Source organism: Gorilla gorilla, chromosome 8 (genome assembly GCF_029281585.2).
Source record: "Gorilla gorilla gorilla isolate KB3781 chromosome 8, NHGRI_mGorGor1-v2.1_pri, whole genome shotgun sequence".
Classification (NCBI taxonomy): domain Eukaryota; kingdom Metazoa; phylum Chordata; class Mammalia; order Primates; family Hominidae; genus Gorilla; species Gorilla gorilla.
Genome location: NC_073232.2, coordinates 140,174,434 through 140,189,936, shown reverse-complemented (window position 1 = coordinate 140,189,936; position 15,503 = coordinate 140,174,434). Strand labels below are relative to the sequence as shown.

The 15,503-nt window shown below is 47.4% G+C and overlaps 1 protein-coding gene across 1 annotated transcript; it reads left to right on the top strand.

The window, feature by feature from the left end:
• The first annotated feature begins 255 nt into the window (after positions 1-255).
• On the top strand, positions 256-15,501 carry CLRN3 (clarin 3). Its single transcript, XM_055352060.2, has 3 exons — positions 256-581; positions 9,486-9,665; positions 14,936-15,501. Exons 1-3 carry the CDS (start codon positions 353-355, stop codon positions 15,205-15,207), a joined length of 681 nt encoding a protein of 226 aa, XP_055208035.1. The 5' UTR covers positions 256-352; the 3' UTR covers positions 15,208-15,501.
• Positions 15,502-15,503: the final 2 nt, after the last annotated feature.

The following is a 15,503-nucleotide window of genomic DNA, read 5'->3' as shown; positions in this document are numbered from 1 at the left end:
CATGATATGGTAGGCTAAACTTGCTTCCATGACACTTGGCCAAGGATTATAAATTAATTGCATGATTGAGGAAGTCCCTGGGAAGACCATGCCCACCCTTTGTTCATGCTGGTTGGCTGTAACCATAGCAGCCTCTTACTCCAGACCAAAGTTCAGCTACTGTTAATTTTATGGCCATGTTCAGAGTTCAATGTCTATTAGCATAACCCTTCCTCAGGAAGAGTGAGATTTTATATTTGACAATAAAGTGTTAGACTCCATTTCTAAATACTAGACTTCAAAAGATAAGGTTCAAAAGTGTTATAAGAAGATATTCCTTTTTTTGTCCTAGAGAACTTATTTTCCTGTGAAAATGCCTACCACAAAGAAGACATTGATGTTCTTATCAAGCTTTTTCACCAGCCTTGGGTCCTTCATTGTAATTTGCTCTATTCTTGGGACACAAGCATGGATCACCAGTACAATTGCTGTTAGAGACTCTGCTTCAAATGGGAGCATTTTCATCACTTACGGACTTTTTCGTGGGGAGAGTAGTCAAGAATTGAGTCACGGACTTGCAGAACCAAAGAAAAAGTTTGCAGGTAAATGATAAACTAATGTGAATGGATATAGTGAGATTGAATTAAGGTTTATGTCATTCTATATTTGGGCCAAATAACCATTCAAAAATAATTTCTTTGTAAGTTTTGGGTTAGGCTGAAGGTACAAGCTTAACTCATAATTTTGGAAATTTGCCATGTCATTATTTGAGCTTCCTCGGTTCTGCTTGTGTCTATTAATACAATAGTCTATATCATTCTAGCAGTGGCTGTATTTAAATAATACCTACCAAGTTGACTGACAAGTAAATAAGTAAAAATATGTGGCAGCAATATGGCATTGAATAGCCAGTAGGAACACATGTTTTAACTGTATTGACTGGGTTTTTAGCTGGAGCCACAACCTCTGTCTAGAACTTCACAAGTGGCATCTATGCAGGCAAGAGAAAAACGGAAAATTTATTATCTCTATTTCTCAAGTTCATTTCTTTAACTGATTTTAATTTACCTCCAAAAAATCTAATCTTTGGAAATTATATTAAATTTCCATTGATTTATTAATTGTATATTTGATAGGAATTCCTAAACTTTTTTTTCTGATTTCTTATATAATAATGCCCTCCTCTCCATGGAAGTAAAATTAAAAGTTCATTGAGAATGATAAGTTGATTTAGCTACTTATTTGACTTTTGAGGTTTGATAACCTACCTTCATGTTTTCTAAATTTAAAAACATTTGTAAATTATGTAACACATTAAGTGGACTTTGTTTTGAACAATGTTGTATGCAAGAATTATACAGGCATTATTGGGTATCATACAGTCATTACCTTTTGACTTATAAATATGCATCATTTTCTACCTTATACACATGTAATGTTTAGTCCTTGTGTAATGCATGAAGAAGTTTGAGTCCTAGACACTAGCTCTAAGTTCTAGCTCTAGTGTGTTTATAACTTTGTTAATGAACTATTTTCTTAAATCCAAAGCAACCTGGTTATGTTCCCAAGTTATACATTTGTCATTTAGATGTTAGCAAAAGCAGCATCTCCCCTAGCATTGCCATAGCCTTTCAGGGACATCTCCTCTGGTGTCAACCTCAGCTTCCCATAAGGATGGGGAACGTTGGCTTTACAGCAACTTTCAGAGACTCAGTCATGCTTTCAGTTATGTGAATAGCATTTTCAAAACCAAAAACTGCCCTGAAGCCTCAGACACATTTAACAAATTTTAAGTAAGAGACAAAACCTACAGTTTTTTTGGTTTCCATATGGTGTCTGTTTGGAACCAGTTGATTTCCAATTTGAGATAAATGGCTTCAAAGAAAGCATCAACTATCTCTATGCACGGAGACTCAGAGGAGGCGAGGATAGGTCAGGACCTGGCTCTAAAGCCCTGTGTGCATGCAGGTGAGCATGGTGATGTCAGGGGACCAGAGAAGGCACTTGTCAAGGAGAGCCCTGAAAGGGCCCAGGGCCAGGTAGGTGCGGCAGCCCAGGTGGGAGCACAGCCAGGCAGAATATTTGCCTTCCTTTTGCTGGATCTCTACTTGAAGTCTTTGTTACTGGGGAGCCACATTCTGACCTTCCCCAAGTCACTGCCCAACCTCCTGGTGCTGAAGAAGGTGAACACCACCCAATTAATGAAGGGGCTGCACTGTCACTCTGGTTGACACCTAAGGACCTCTCAGAGCCTAGGGGATCTTTATTGCCAATGATTATAATAATCGTTGGGCTTGAACACCTGTAAGCAGTTCTCTCAGACAGGGGAAAGTCATGTTACTGAAATCTTCAACTTGCGGTGTTCAGCTGCTAACGATCCCGGGATGCTTCTCCTGGGAGCAGCCCTGCAGTGTGTACATGGAGACGCGGGTGCTCTCCTGTGGTTCCTCATGGCCACTTGGGGCTTTTTTCAAATCAGAAACCAACCATTGGCAGTACAATCAAATCTGTACAAATGCCCCTTTCTTGCCCAGCAGTGGTGGACTGACTGTTCCAATTGAGAATTTAACCATATCAGCTTCTTGGCTAGGGTGAGGTCACATCAAGAGTCCCCCAAGAGTAATAATTATTGCAAAGCTCTGCTATATTTCTGCATGGTATTTATCATATTGAGCCAATTTTGACTGTAGATTTGAAACGAAACAGCAGAAGGAAGCAATGACAGCTGATTTCAAAGTGCCAAAATAATTCAGCCAACATTGGTCAATCTGTGGGGAAAATCGTCCTTCAGACCTGGTAAGGAAATCCTCCAGTGTGTAACTGGAGGGTGCGAGCAGCTCAGGCTGACTTGCTGCATCCTAGTTTGTCCAACATCCAGATGAAAAGTGACAGGTCCTGTATGTCCTTCTGTGAGCAGGTTGTCTTTGCTACTCCCAAAGTTCTGGAGATCTAATTTCTGTTCAAAAAAACTTCCCTGAGCAGCTGCTGCATGTATAAGGGGCTCAGGATACTGAAAGGAATTGCACATGGTTCCTGGCCTTGGAGGGCTCACCACTCAGTGTGAGATGAAGACCCTTCCTCAGCTAAAATCAGTGCCCTGCACTCACTGCTGGAGCATGGTATGTGCAGGTCTGCATGGAAGCAAGGGGGTTGGGGGAAATGCATGTCTGCAAAGCCCAGTTGGAGGACAGAATCCTGAAAAATGAGCTGCTAGGAGGTGTAAGCTCACACTGTGGACACCCACCTCCTTCTCGGTTCTGGATCTTGGGTGCCATGTAAAAAGAAGTCATTCCTTTAACTCTGTGTTTTGAAAATGTGGTCAGGGCCCCGGAAGTACAATGTGCTCTGTTTCCTCACACTGGCAAACATGACAAAATGAGTCATTCACATTTAGGACATGGAATTCCTGTGAATGTCGTTTCAAATATTACTCAGCCTACGCACTGACCAGAACGTATTTTTTACAGAATCATTATGACAGGAAAAATTTTTATGATAGTTTTGTTGTTGTTGTTGTTTTGTTTTTTCATCACCCAGGCTGCTTCACACCCAGACTGGAGTGCAGTGGCGCCATCTCGGCTCACTGCAATTTCCACCTTCTGAGTTCAAGCAATTCTCGTGCCTCAGCCTCCCTAGTAGCTGGGATTACAGGAATACACTACAACACCCGGCTAATTTTTGTATTTTTAGTAGAGACAGGGTTTCACCATGTTGGCCAGGCTGGTCTCAAACTCCTGACCTCAAGTGATCCACCCACCTCGGCCTCCCAAAGTGCTGGAATTACAGGCATGAACCACTGCGCCGGGCAAGATTTTTCTTTTCTTTTTTGAGACAGCGTCTTGCTTTGTCGCCCAGTCTGGAGTGCAGTGGTGTGATCATAGCTCACTGCAGCCTCTACCTCCTGGGCTCAAGAGATCTTCCTGCCTCAGCTTCTGGTGTAGCTGGGATCACCAGCACGCACCACCACACCCAGCCACTTTTCTTATGTTTTGTAGAGACAGGGTGTCAACCAGCCCAGGATGGACTTTATTATGAGAGATATTTCTCCTCATGTGACACTGCACTCTTTGTTCTCAGCTCCAAGAACAGTCTGGTTTGCAGATGTGTGGGACTTTGAGCAATCACGTTGCCTACAGCGGAAGGTAGACTCACCTGGGATGCGGGTGAGGCATCCCCACCCTGGACCAAATGAATAGCAATCTCCTCGGGGTGAGGCCCTGACCTGCTTGTTTTTTAAAAATCTTCCCAGGTGATCCTAATTCAGTGTTGACAACAACCAGCTTCCACCAAGGCCAGGCACTAGATTGACAGGCATGGCTGTACTGGGTATTGTTTTTTAAGTCCTTTGGATGTGGCCTGCTTGAAATTAAATTAATTTATTGGCAAAAGCTCTGGACAACCTTGCAAAGGAAGCAAGGCAGACTGAGGGAAAGCTCAGCTCCCGGCTGGCCTTTGAGTGCTGCGTCCGAGTCAGGATTCACTGCAGCTGGCGGGAGTCTCTCCCCGTCTAGCACTCCCCCACCTGCTAGTCTCTTTTCTCCACTAACCTCCATGTGTTCTCAGGGAGCTCAACATTGCACCATTAGCCCAGGCTAAAAATAATTAGAAAAATAGACCTGCTGCAGAAACTAATGAATTGCAAAGAGAAGAACAAATGAAGTTTATTTCTCCAGAATTCATAGAGTCCCCACCTTACTACTCCTACCCTGTCCACATAAGGAGATTCTCCTGGAGAGCAGGTTCATCATCTGCCCCCAGAGATATAACCAAACTGTGAAGGGGAGAGTAGAGAGGACAAAGACGGTGCCCTCCCAAGCTCAGGCCACTTCTCCCCAAGGAACCCTGGCAACTTTCTGAGAGGCTGGGGCACCAGCCTGGGCTCCCTGGGAGAGCTACCAGGCCACACTTGGAGATCTGTTGATAGAATGAGCTCCTCCCATGCGCACTGGGAGCTGCCCTGTTCAGGCTGCCTGGTGACCAGGTGCTTACGGAGGGAGTCACGGTAGTTCCCACCCATCCACTCACAAAGCCACGGGCTCTCCCTTGATGTCCGAGGACTTACAGAAAACCAGAACTCAAAAGGCAGATGGCAAGTGGGGCCTGAAGGGTTACATTTTCCTGCGTGGGGAGCCCGGATGTCCGGATGGCTCTCATGGGCGCCCATTATCCACTGCCCAGCAGCACGTTTCTGCCTCCCAGCTGCGGGATCTGCGGGCCAGACGCTCTTCTCTTTGGCCACGTTGTTCTTGGCTCTCTCCTGGGGCAATTAGCGCCAATTGTGAGGTGGCTTTCCTGATTCACATGCTTGCCCCCTAAAAGGAAGAAAAAGAACAGAATGTGTTTGCTAATTTTGTAGGCAGAGAGCAGCTGTCAGATGCTATGGAAGTTTATTGTTATTTCATTCTTGGTAACTTTCCCTGAATTTTCAGCTTGTATTGTCTAAGTTCTGAGCCAGGAGCTGGAGCGGGGATACAGCTGTCAGACCTGTGTGGCAGGAAATTCAGAAAGCCAGAAAATAATTTTAAAATGCAGCAGTTAGAATCAAGACGAATTGTCACCTTAATACGCAGAAAATATGAGTCAACAGGCCCCAAATGACTCCCTTTTGAAAAATCACATCATTAGATCTTACCAAAAGTCACAAACAAAACTAAATTCAATTGTCACTTTCTAATTTACTCTGGAAAAAAAAAAAAAAGGAATGTGAACCATTTACCAGTGAATATCCAAAAACAGCTTTTACTAAGTGTGTAAAGCAGAAAAATACTGCAAGCCACTTCAGGGGCCTTGGACACAGCTCCTTTTTTGCTAAGGAGTGAGTTTATTTAGTCCCCAGCAAACTTTGGGATAGATCCTGGAGTTTCCCCTTTAGCGTCCAGGAGGAGCTGGCGAGTGTGGAATGGGAAGCGATTCCCTCTTATGGTGACTCATCTGCAGCCTCTGACCTGTCCCCCTGAACAGGTGTGTCCTACGTGCTGTAGCTTTTTTTCCTTCTCTCCTCCGGTGTCACCCTCTATTACTTTCAAAACAAGTGTGTGCTAAATTGTAGCAATATTAATCCCCCAACGGCTGCACCTCCACAGCGAGCAATAGGCAGAGGCAAGACATTTCACCTGAGGTCAGGGATGGAAATAAAGGTCCCAGCCCAGGTGGCCACATCCCACCCACCCAGAAGGCAGGCCCAGCAGGCCCCACCCGTCCCCGCCCAGGCAACAGGCAGTGGTTGGCGTGACCCAGGTCCCACTAGAGCCCTTCCCTGGGATGCATAGCCAGAGACTATGCTGAGAATTTCACCACGCTCTATGGGCTATTAGCAGAAATTGCAAAATAGTCCAGTCACCATTGAGCACAAGTAGGCTGTACCTGTGCGAGCTGGACTTTGCTCACAGTCCCCAGTTCCACTTGAGGAGCAGGGTGGTGAATTCATCATCCTCATGCCACTGAGCTGAGGCTTGCCCAGTCTTCTCCTGGTTTGCTCCCTTCTCCCATGGGTTTTCAAGGGACATGCGGCCATGCCAACCGCTGTGAGGCATATCCACATTGCCCTCCTCCTGCCCTTTTCTCTCTCCTCCCCTTTTCTTTCTTGCACTTTCTCACTCTCCCTTGCAGCCAGAACCCTTGGGTTACCTGTCATTGCTGCTTATGGGGCTTCTCCCACTCCTGGTCTAGGAGGCTCCATCCCGAGGCCTGTACCACTTGGGATGAGGGTCTTTACCACAGGAACCTTTTTGCCAGCAGCCCCTGAGGCTGTTTCTCAGGCACCCAAATGCAAGCTGCTGGCCACATCTCCTTCATGCCCACTCTGTTCAATGGGAGGAAACTTTTCTTCCTCATAGAACACTGCTGATTAAAAAGCCAAAAAAGAAAACAATAGTGAACGAATAGAATTAAGAGGTTCAAAAATGGAGTGATGACGTCCTCCTGTCCAAGGGGAGTGTCGGGTCTCATTGGGAGCCCCGTGTCTATCTGGCCATGTGTGGTGGCCTGTAATCCCAGCACTTTGGGAGGCCAAGGAGGGAGGATCACTCGAGCTTAGGAACTGGAGACCAGCCTGGGCAACATAGTGAGATCCTGTCCCTATGGAAAATTTTTTAAAAGGCCGGGCGTGGTGGCTTATGCCTGTAATCCCAGCACGTTGGTAGGCCAAGGCGGGCAGATCACCTGAGGTTGGGAGTTCGAGACCAGCCTGACCAACATGGATAAACCCCATCTCTACTAAAAATACAAAATTAGCCTGGCATGGTGGTGCATGCCTGTAATCCCAGCTACTCAGAAGGCTGAGGAAGGACAATTGTTTGAACCCGGGAGGCGGAGGTTGGGGTGAGCCGAGATTGCACCCTTGCGCTCCAGCCTGGGCAACAAGAGTTAACTCCAACTCAAAAAAAAAAATTAAAAAAAAATTAGCTGAGCGTGGTCGTGGTGGCACATCCTGTAGTTCCAGCTACTCTGGAGGCTGAGGCAGGAGGATTCTTTGCTTGAACTCGGGAGATCAAGACTGCAGTGAGTGATGATCTTGCCACTGCACTCCAGTCTGGGTGACAGAGCAAGACCCTGTCTCCAAAAACAGAAGAAAAAGAGAGAAAGAGAAATAGAGTCAGAATAAAGTATGTGTAGGGGGCCAGGCTGGCAGGGACTTTGCAGTCACACCCAGCAGAGAATACTCCAGAAACGTGGGCTGTTAATCACGTTGGGATTTTTATCCCTCCTCAAATATTTGGAAAGGCTGCCAGGCAGGAAAGGAGCAAGTGAATTTTGTATGATTCCCAAAGGAGAATTAGGACCCCTGGGTTTAAGTCGTGGAGATGCAGATTTGGGCTCAGCATAATGAGGAATTTTTAAATCATTACGGCGATGCAGGGAGGGAAAGGGGAGGGGACTTGGTGACCCCTTCCATGGGTGCCCACAGCACCCTGGGGTCTCCTGCCTCCCATTCTGAATTCTTTGAAACACTCTGGTTCCATTACGAACTCCTTGACCTTCGACCCGTGGGCATATGCTGAGGGAATACCACCCCTAGGCCCAGAAACCAGAGATCCTACCTGGCCTTTTCGCTTTCTGTTCTTTAAAGCTGCTCCAGATAAAGAGGTGAGGTCTCCAAGGCTCTCTCCCTGGAGACCAGAGAAACCAGAACGGAAAGAAAGAGCCTTTCGCTTGTTTTTACCTACCTGTTCCCAGTGATGTTGCTGTGGCCTTACTGTGACTCAGAACTCTTTCTCCCTAATCCCTTTCTCCCATGTCCTGGTGACTTTCGTGGAACATCCCTGTAAACACTATTTCATGTGCTGGCCTCCTCCACAGGGCCTCACACACCCTGTCAGCCCGTGGCTGGGCTGGGCTTACATGTAAGTGCAGCCCTGTGGTGCCTGGGCATTGCGTCCTCCACAAAAGAGCAGGTGGAGGAGATGGCTGGTGGCGGTCAGAAGCCCGAGAAAGGCAAAACCAGGAAACCAGGACTGACAGCCAGGGCACCTTTGCTTCATGTTATAAGAGTGTCCTTCCATGCCTGGAGCTCCTCTGCACTTAAGAAATATGCAAATTCATCCAATGCTGTTAGGATTCAGAAGAGTTCTCCTTGGAAAGCAGAGTCAAGGCTCACTCATGGGCAAATTCCCAGCCTCCTCCAGCGTTGGAGCCCTCTGGGCATCTGGTCCTCTCTGGCCCCAGGGCAGTGGAGTCTGAAGTAGGACCCACAACTCGATTTGCACCAACAGAAGTCATTTTCTTATGTCAGCCTTCAGCTTCCACTTTCCTGGTCACCTTTCTTAGGCTTTTCTCTGCTGATGCCACCCCTGACTCATGCAATTACCCCAGACGCCACAGGGCTTGTGGGATTCTCACAGTGCACAGGTTTTCAGGGTGACCTACCCTGTGAGTGCCTCCAAGTGGAAGCCGAGTTAGTGCTCAGAGCAACAGGGGCACTGATGAAACTGGGAAAAGCACCTTGGCAAGGACGGAGCCAGAGCTCAGTAATGGGAAGGCTGTCCAGCCCTGCTGCCAGTATCCAGGAAGGTAAACTCTTTCCTAGGGGACTTCAGAATCAGCATAAATGTCCAGTTATCTGTAGTGTCGCGGTTATACCCATCCAACCACTGATTCAACAACCAGCCTCCAGCGGGGAATGCGGGTCTTGTTCTTGCATGACTTGGAGGCTCCTGGTATCTCTAACTGACATCCAACAACCACTAACTCAAGTCACTAAGAGGGTAGGGTGGGGAGGAATGCCAGGCCAGAGCTGGTATTTGCATTATGTGCTATGCACTCACAAAACATTGTTTTAGTTTTAGAGATACTGAATAATTCTTCCCAAAAAACTCTGCACTCGGTGACTATCCTGTTCCTGGTCCTGAGTCTGATCACGTCGCTGCTGAGCTCTGGATTTACCTTCTACAAGAGCATCAGCAACCCTTACCAGACATTCCTGGGGCCGACGGGGGTGTACACCTGGAACGGGCTCACAGAGCTGGTATTTGCATTATGTGCTATGCACTCACAAAACATTGTTTTAGTTTTAGAGATACTGAATAATTCTTCCCAAAAAACTCTGCATTCGGTGACTATCCTGTTCCTGGTCCTGAGTTTGATCACGTCGCTGCTGAGCTCTGGATTTACCTTCTACAACAGCATCAGCAACCCTTACCAGACATTCCTGGGGCCGACGGGGGTGTACACCTGGAACGGGCTCGGCGGTGAGTGGCCCTATGAGACTCGGTGCTCTGCAGAAAACTGCATCCCACTTTTCCCCATGTCTCTGCCTCTCACACATGCATCAACATACACAGTCACGTTTACGCCAAGGAAACTATGAGGACCTCCCATGAGCTGAGGGCTGGGGTTTATTTTGTCAATCCAAAGTGTTTTTGAAGCATCTCTGGAAATAGAATTCTGTTTTAAATGCACTGCTGAGGAGGCTTATAACAAGCCAGCCTTTGCTTTTGAGACTCTAACATAAGAAGTCAAAATGCACAAAAGTCAACAAAATATTGACCGGGCTCCTGCCATGTGCTGAACTCCAAACTAGGCTCTGTGTGGCATGTAGAAGCACACACATGTGCACACACATACACATGCACACGCATGCACACACACATGTGCATATACACACACATGAACACACCAGCACACACTTCCTTCTCTTTCCTCCTCCACATGACAAGAGTCCACTTGGTCTCCACACATGACATCTCTGCATGGTCGTGCCACAGAGCCACAGATAATGGCACATAAGAGAATCTGGGTGCAATACCTTTTTTGTGGGCTACCTGTGAGCCTGGGGTGTTGCTGGGTGGTGTTGCTTGGTTATTTTGTGTGTTTCATGGGTGTGGTGCTGGGAGGACAGAGCCCAGATGGGAAGCGGGTCCCAGCTTTGACTCACAGTCTTCTGGCTTTCACTGGGTTTTTCCAGGGCTCTGCAGCTGCCCATCTGCCCGGAGCAGGGCTGGGGAAGTACCTATTTGCCCTGCCCAGCTGCCTTCAGGGCCTTTTGCTCCCACCAGGCAGTCAGGTTTCTCCTGTTCTTTCCCTCTCTCCACCATCAAAACTGGACCTTGGGAATGAAGCCTGTCCTAAGGAAATGATTTCTGAGGTGGCATCATGTAAGCTCCAGGTGACGCATTTTAACACAGGCCTGAAATTTTGAAGCACAGGAAGGAGGCTCTGGATATCAGACATGTCAGGAAGCCTTGGAGGAGGGGCTGAGGGCAGCATCATCCTGTCCCTCCATTGAGTGTCATCCTTACCACGAGGCAGGCGCAGGTGGCTGAAGGAGGCCAGCGTCTCCATGTCATGGAGTAGAGGTGTGCTGAGGAATATGAACAACTGGCTCTCCAGTAGGGAAAAACAAAAAGAGAAAAAAGCCCTGGTGATTGGAATCGTGTATACACAGCCACATGGCCGTTTTCAAACTCCCAATGTGAGATCACTGACGTGGAGTTGAGATGTACAAACTGGCCCCAGCACAACACAGGTAGGACAGTGAGGGATGCTTTTTAAAATGGAAAAGCATTAAGCCAAGACTACAGGTGGACCAGAGTCACATTACATACTCACACCTCAGCTCCAAGGATTTGGGGTCAGGCTAGTTTAACCACATTCATATATGACTGGCTCTTTCTTTCTGTGCTTTTATTACTTGGAGGTAAAAACAAATAAATCCCCCAATTTAATGGGCAGCCACTATGGACGAGGCACAAAAGTCCTGTAGAATGAATATCACTGTTTCCCTTTCTTATGGCAGAGCTGAGTGTCAGAGGTTAAGGGACTTTGTTACACAATCAGATATACTCACCTGAATGCCAGAGTCCCTTGCCTAAGCTACTTGTATGATGATGGTTCACCCCAGTCAATCAAACCAAGGTAAACCAATTGGTACTTATGGCCAGGGTAAAGAGATAGATTATTTTTACTTTTGCTCATGTAACTAAGAAAGTACGAGAAGCAGTGGCTTCAGACACAGCTCGAGTCAAGGTCTCGGCCCGTGTCGTGAGGACTGTTTCCTGCCATTGCTCCATCTATTGAAATCCTCAGCGTTGACTCCATCATTCATTAATTGGCCAGATCAATCCTCTTGAAGATAAGATGACTGCTGGCCACTCTGGGCTCATTGCTGATGGTGGCAGCCCCAGGAGAAAAAAATTTCTCATTTCCTCCAAATTCAGAGAAAGTCCTGGGCTACTTTGCACTGGCATTGCCCTTCTCCCATCCCTTGACCAATCTCTGTGGCTGGCAGGGTTGAATTCCCCAAGCCATCCACTAATGGGCCAAGGCTACCTGCCCATCCCGGAGCTGGGGCTGGAATCGGCCCTTCCCCAGCCACAGGGGTGAGTGGGGAAGGAAGCCTGCATTCCTGGAGGGAAAAGAGGCGCCAGGACCAGAGTAGAGGGCCAGGTGTGGCGCCGGCTGAACAACAGGGACCCAGCATTGCTGTGTCTACAGCCTGCAGGGTTCAAAGTCCACTGCCTTTGCCACTAGGCTGTGGCTCCATATCTCTGCTCCTCCGCAGCAGAGTATGGGCTGGCTTTGCATATAGCAGAGGCCTCATGCATGTTTGTGAAGGAAAACGTGAGAAACAGGGACCTGAGAGCCTCCCCGTAGCCCTGCCTACTCCTATCCACAAAGAATTGTTGGAAGGAGAGGGAATTCCTGCCACCTTCCTTTCCTGGCTCAGGAGCAAGTTCTAACACACAGAGGGAGGCTGTGAGGTGGGCAGAAAACAACCTGAGAGGTTGATGTGTAAGGAGCAGATTGCATTCTGATGCCTGCCTGGGAGAAGGCCTCAGCACAGCTTAGCTTCCTCTAAATGCCCCTTGAGGCCTCTTGACCCTAACAGGATTGATAGGCCTGACTTTTGCCCAAAGTAGCCCTTTGGGGGTTCCTGATTTTCTCACAGGAGCTTTGAGGGTTGGAGAACTTACTGAAACTCTCAGTTTCCAGGAGGCTCAGCCTGCAGAAGGGCTTGTATACAGAGATGTCTTAATTCTTGGCTTGGGTCATGGCTATGGGACAGCATGATCAGACTGACTTCTGGGAGTCCTGGGGCCAGAAAGAAGTGCTCCAAACTCCTAGGGGCTGGTTTTGAACAACCTCTGCTTGGCCAGCAGATGTTGGGTAGGGAAGGAAGTGGGTTTCCTGGCTTGTTTCTGACAGAAAGAAGCAGGTTCTGCTTTGAGGAGACAAACAGCAGTCTCACTTCCTAGGTTCCCATGACCTCTGACCTCAGCCTACGTTCTGCACCACACTGACCTGATGATGCTGCATCCTGGCCTCAGGGGATAAAATTGTCCCCTGAGAGAAGCTTGGAGCCAGAGACAACTTTGCAGACCGCCTGTTCCAAATACATTTGTGTCTCATCTGAGGAACTCAGAGAGTGGAAAGTGATCAGGAGGTCACAGGGCCCGATGGTCACAGGCCAGGACAGAAGCCAGGGTCCATGAGCCTTCCGAAGCTCCTCATCTACCCTGGGGCTTCCTCCAGCCCCTATAAATCCTTCTGTCCCAGAGGCTGGAGAAGCCTGGCAGGTAGACGCTCTGGGCATCTCATCACTAAAGGGGACTCAGGTTTGCATTTTGTGTCTGTGTGTCGGCCCCTCCCCATTCAAATCAAAGTTCTAGGCAGCCTGCTCTGGAAAAAAGCATTTAGACTATATACATCCTGCCCCTTTATGATTAAGCTTTTATAAGAAACTTCACAAGAGGAAAATGAAAGATAATTAAGGCTGTGAGGCACCTGGAGAGCTTCAGAGGGTCAGGGCTTTTGTACGGACAAATTATTAAGAAATAAAACCATTACATTGAGGAGGAAGGTCTGTCATCAAGGAGTGTTTAAAACATTCTCCTCATACAAAACCCCTCTAATTAAGGCCTTTTGAAGGACGGTTTGGAAGGTTTCCCTGGGTGTGGGTTATAGCAGGATACATTTGATGTCCACTGAGTTCCGGGTACATGGCGGCAGACGGAGTCTCAAGGGGCTTCCGTGGCCAGGATCCCCTGGCGGCCCCCTGTGCATATCAGACCTCACTGAGTGAGCCTGCTCACCGGCCTCATCACAGATCCTGGAACATAGGCATCCTTATCCTCCAAAACCTTTCTTTTAACAGCTTTATTGACACATGAGTCACACACCATACAATTCACCCATTAAAGTATACAATTCCATGGTTTTTTGTATGTTCTCAGACATGGGCAAGCCTTACCACTGCCAATTTTAGAATATTTTGATCACCTTGAAAAGAAGCCCCATGCCCTTTAGCTATCACCCCCTCCCAGCCCACTTCCAGCACTAGGCAACCGCAAAAGCCCTAATCTACATTTTTTTTTGTCTCTATCTCATTCCCTTTGAAAGATGAGGAGTGAGGCTCAGAAAGGCTACATGACTTGTCCAAGTTCATCTAGCTGGGATTTCCAATCCTGTTCTCTCTGACTCCAGAACTACGTTCTTTTAACTAGACAAAAGTGGCTCTCCCAAGTCTATACTGAAGAATGTTCTTTAGGGCTGGGCACGGTGGCTCACACTCAGCACTTTTGGAGGCCGAGGCAGGTGGATCACTTGAGTCCAGGAGTTCGAGACTAGCCTAGGCAACATAGAAAAAGCCGGTCTCCATAAACAATTAGTCAAGCATGGTGGCATATACCCGTAGTCTCAGCTAGTCAGGAGGCTGAGGTGGTAGGATCAATGGAGCCTGGGAGGTGGAGGTTCAGTAAGCTGAGATTGTGCCACTGCATTTCAGAGCCCAGGGGAGAGTGAGACCCCATCTCAAAACAAACAAAAAAGAATGTTTTCTAGTGGAGGATATTGTGAAGAATGAAAAAGGGAAGACAGAAACATGCAACAAGTTCTCTTCTCTAGTGAGTTTTGTAAGGAGATTCCTCCTGATCAGACACTTGCCAGTGGCATCATATGCCATGAGATTCAAGCTCCTGGGATGGCATTTGTGGCTCTCAGGGCAGCCCAGTCTCGGTACCCAGTTCTTAGGACCCTGGGACCTCTCCCCAGCAGCTGAGCTTGTATCTCACAGTCCCAGGTGCTCCAGGCCCACTGCCCACCCAGGGTCTTTTTAGGGCGGCTTCTTGCATCTGTGATGCCCTGTCCTTCCTCAGCTCTTCCCAGACCTCCTTATACAGCTTCTCTCTGAACTGTCCTATTCAATCATTCATTCAGCACACTACTGCATTCACCACGTAGGAAGTGCGCTGTTTGGTAGACAAGTTGCACAACTACTTCTGAAAGCGTTTGAGTCAGCACGTTCACTATTGGTCATACACAGCCCTGCACAATCTTTAGTGTTCTATGCCTAGACATCTAGTTTGTGTCTTACAATTTTGTACCTTCTCCCTAGTGCTTAAAAGAGTGTAAACTCCTGTGTAGATATGCAATACATTCCCATATATATGTGTTCCATAAAGATAAGTGACATTAAAAACTGTATCACCATGCCATGCATGAAACTCCATCTTCCTTTCAGCATCCTTCGTTTTTGTGACCATGATACTGTTTGTGGCGAACACGCAGTCCAACCAACTCTCCGAAGAGTTGTTCCAAATGCTTTACCCAGCAACCACCAATAAAGGAACGACCCACAGTTACGGATACTCGTTCTGGCTCATACTGCTCGTCATTCTTCTAAATATAGTCACTGTAACCATCATCATTTTCTACCAGAAGGCCAGATACCAGCGGAAGCAGGAGCAGAGAAAGCCAATGGAATATGCTCCAAGGGACGGAATTTTATTCTGAATTCTCTTTCATCTCATTTTGGCATTGCATCTATTTTACATCAGCCCTGAGTAGTAACTGGTTAGCTTCTCTGGACAATTCAGCATGGTAACGTGACTGTCGTCTGTGACAGGGTTTGTGTTTCATGACACTGTGTTCTTCATTGATGCTGTACTCCTGAAAATTTTTCCCACAAGGTTGGGGAAGTGAATGGGAAACGTCGCTGGTCTGTGTGGTATTCAAAGCAGTAGTATCATGATGAGCGTAATGACCCTTCTGACCTGGTCTCACGATCTGAAATAATAAAAGGCTGTGTC

What these genes read in the sequence shown, in the direction of transcription:
- CLRN3 (XM_055352060.2), top strand. Translation starts at nt 353, where the DNA reads ATGCCTACCACAAAGAAGACATTGATGTTCTTATCAAGCTTTTTCACC. An exon ending in ACCAAAGAAAAAGTTTGCAG is followed by an intron (nt 582 to 9,485) that starts GTAAATGATAAA and finishes ACATTGTTTTAG; the next exon opens with TTTTAGAGATACTGAATAAT. An exon ending in CACCTGGAACGGGCTCGGCG is followed by an intron (nt 9,666 to 14,935) that starts GTGAGTGGCCCT and finishes TCTTCCTTTCAG; the next exon opens with CATCCTTCGTTTTTGTGACC.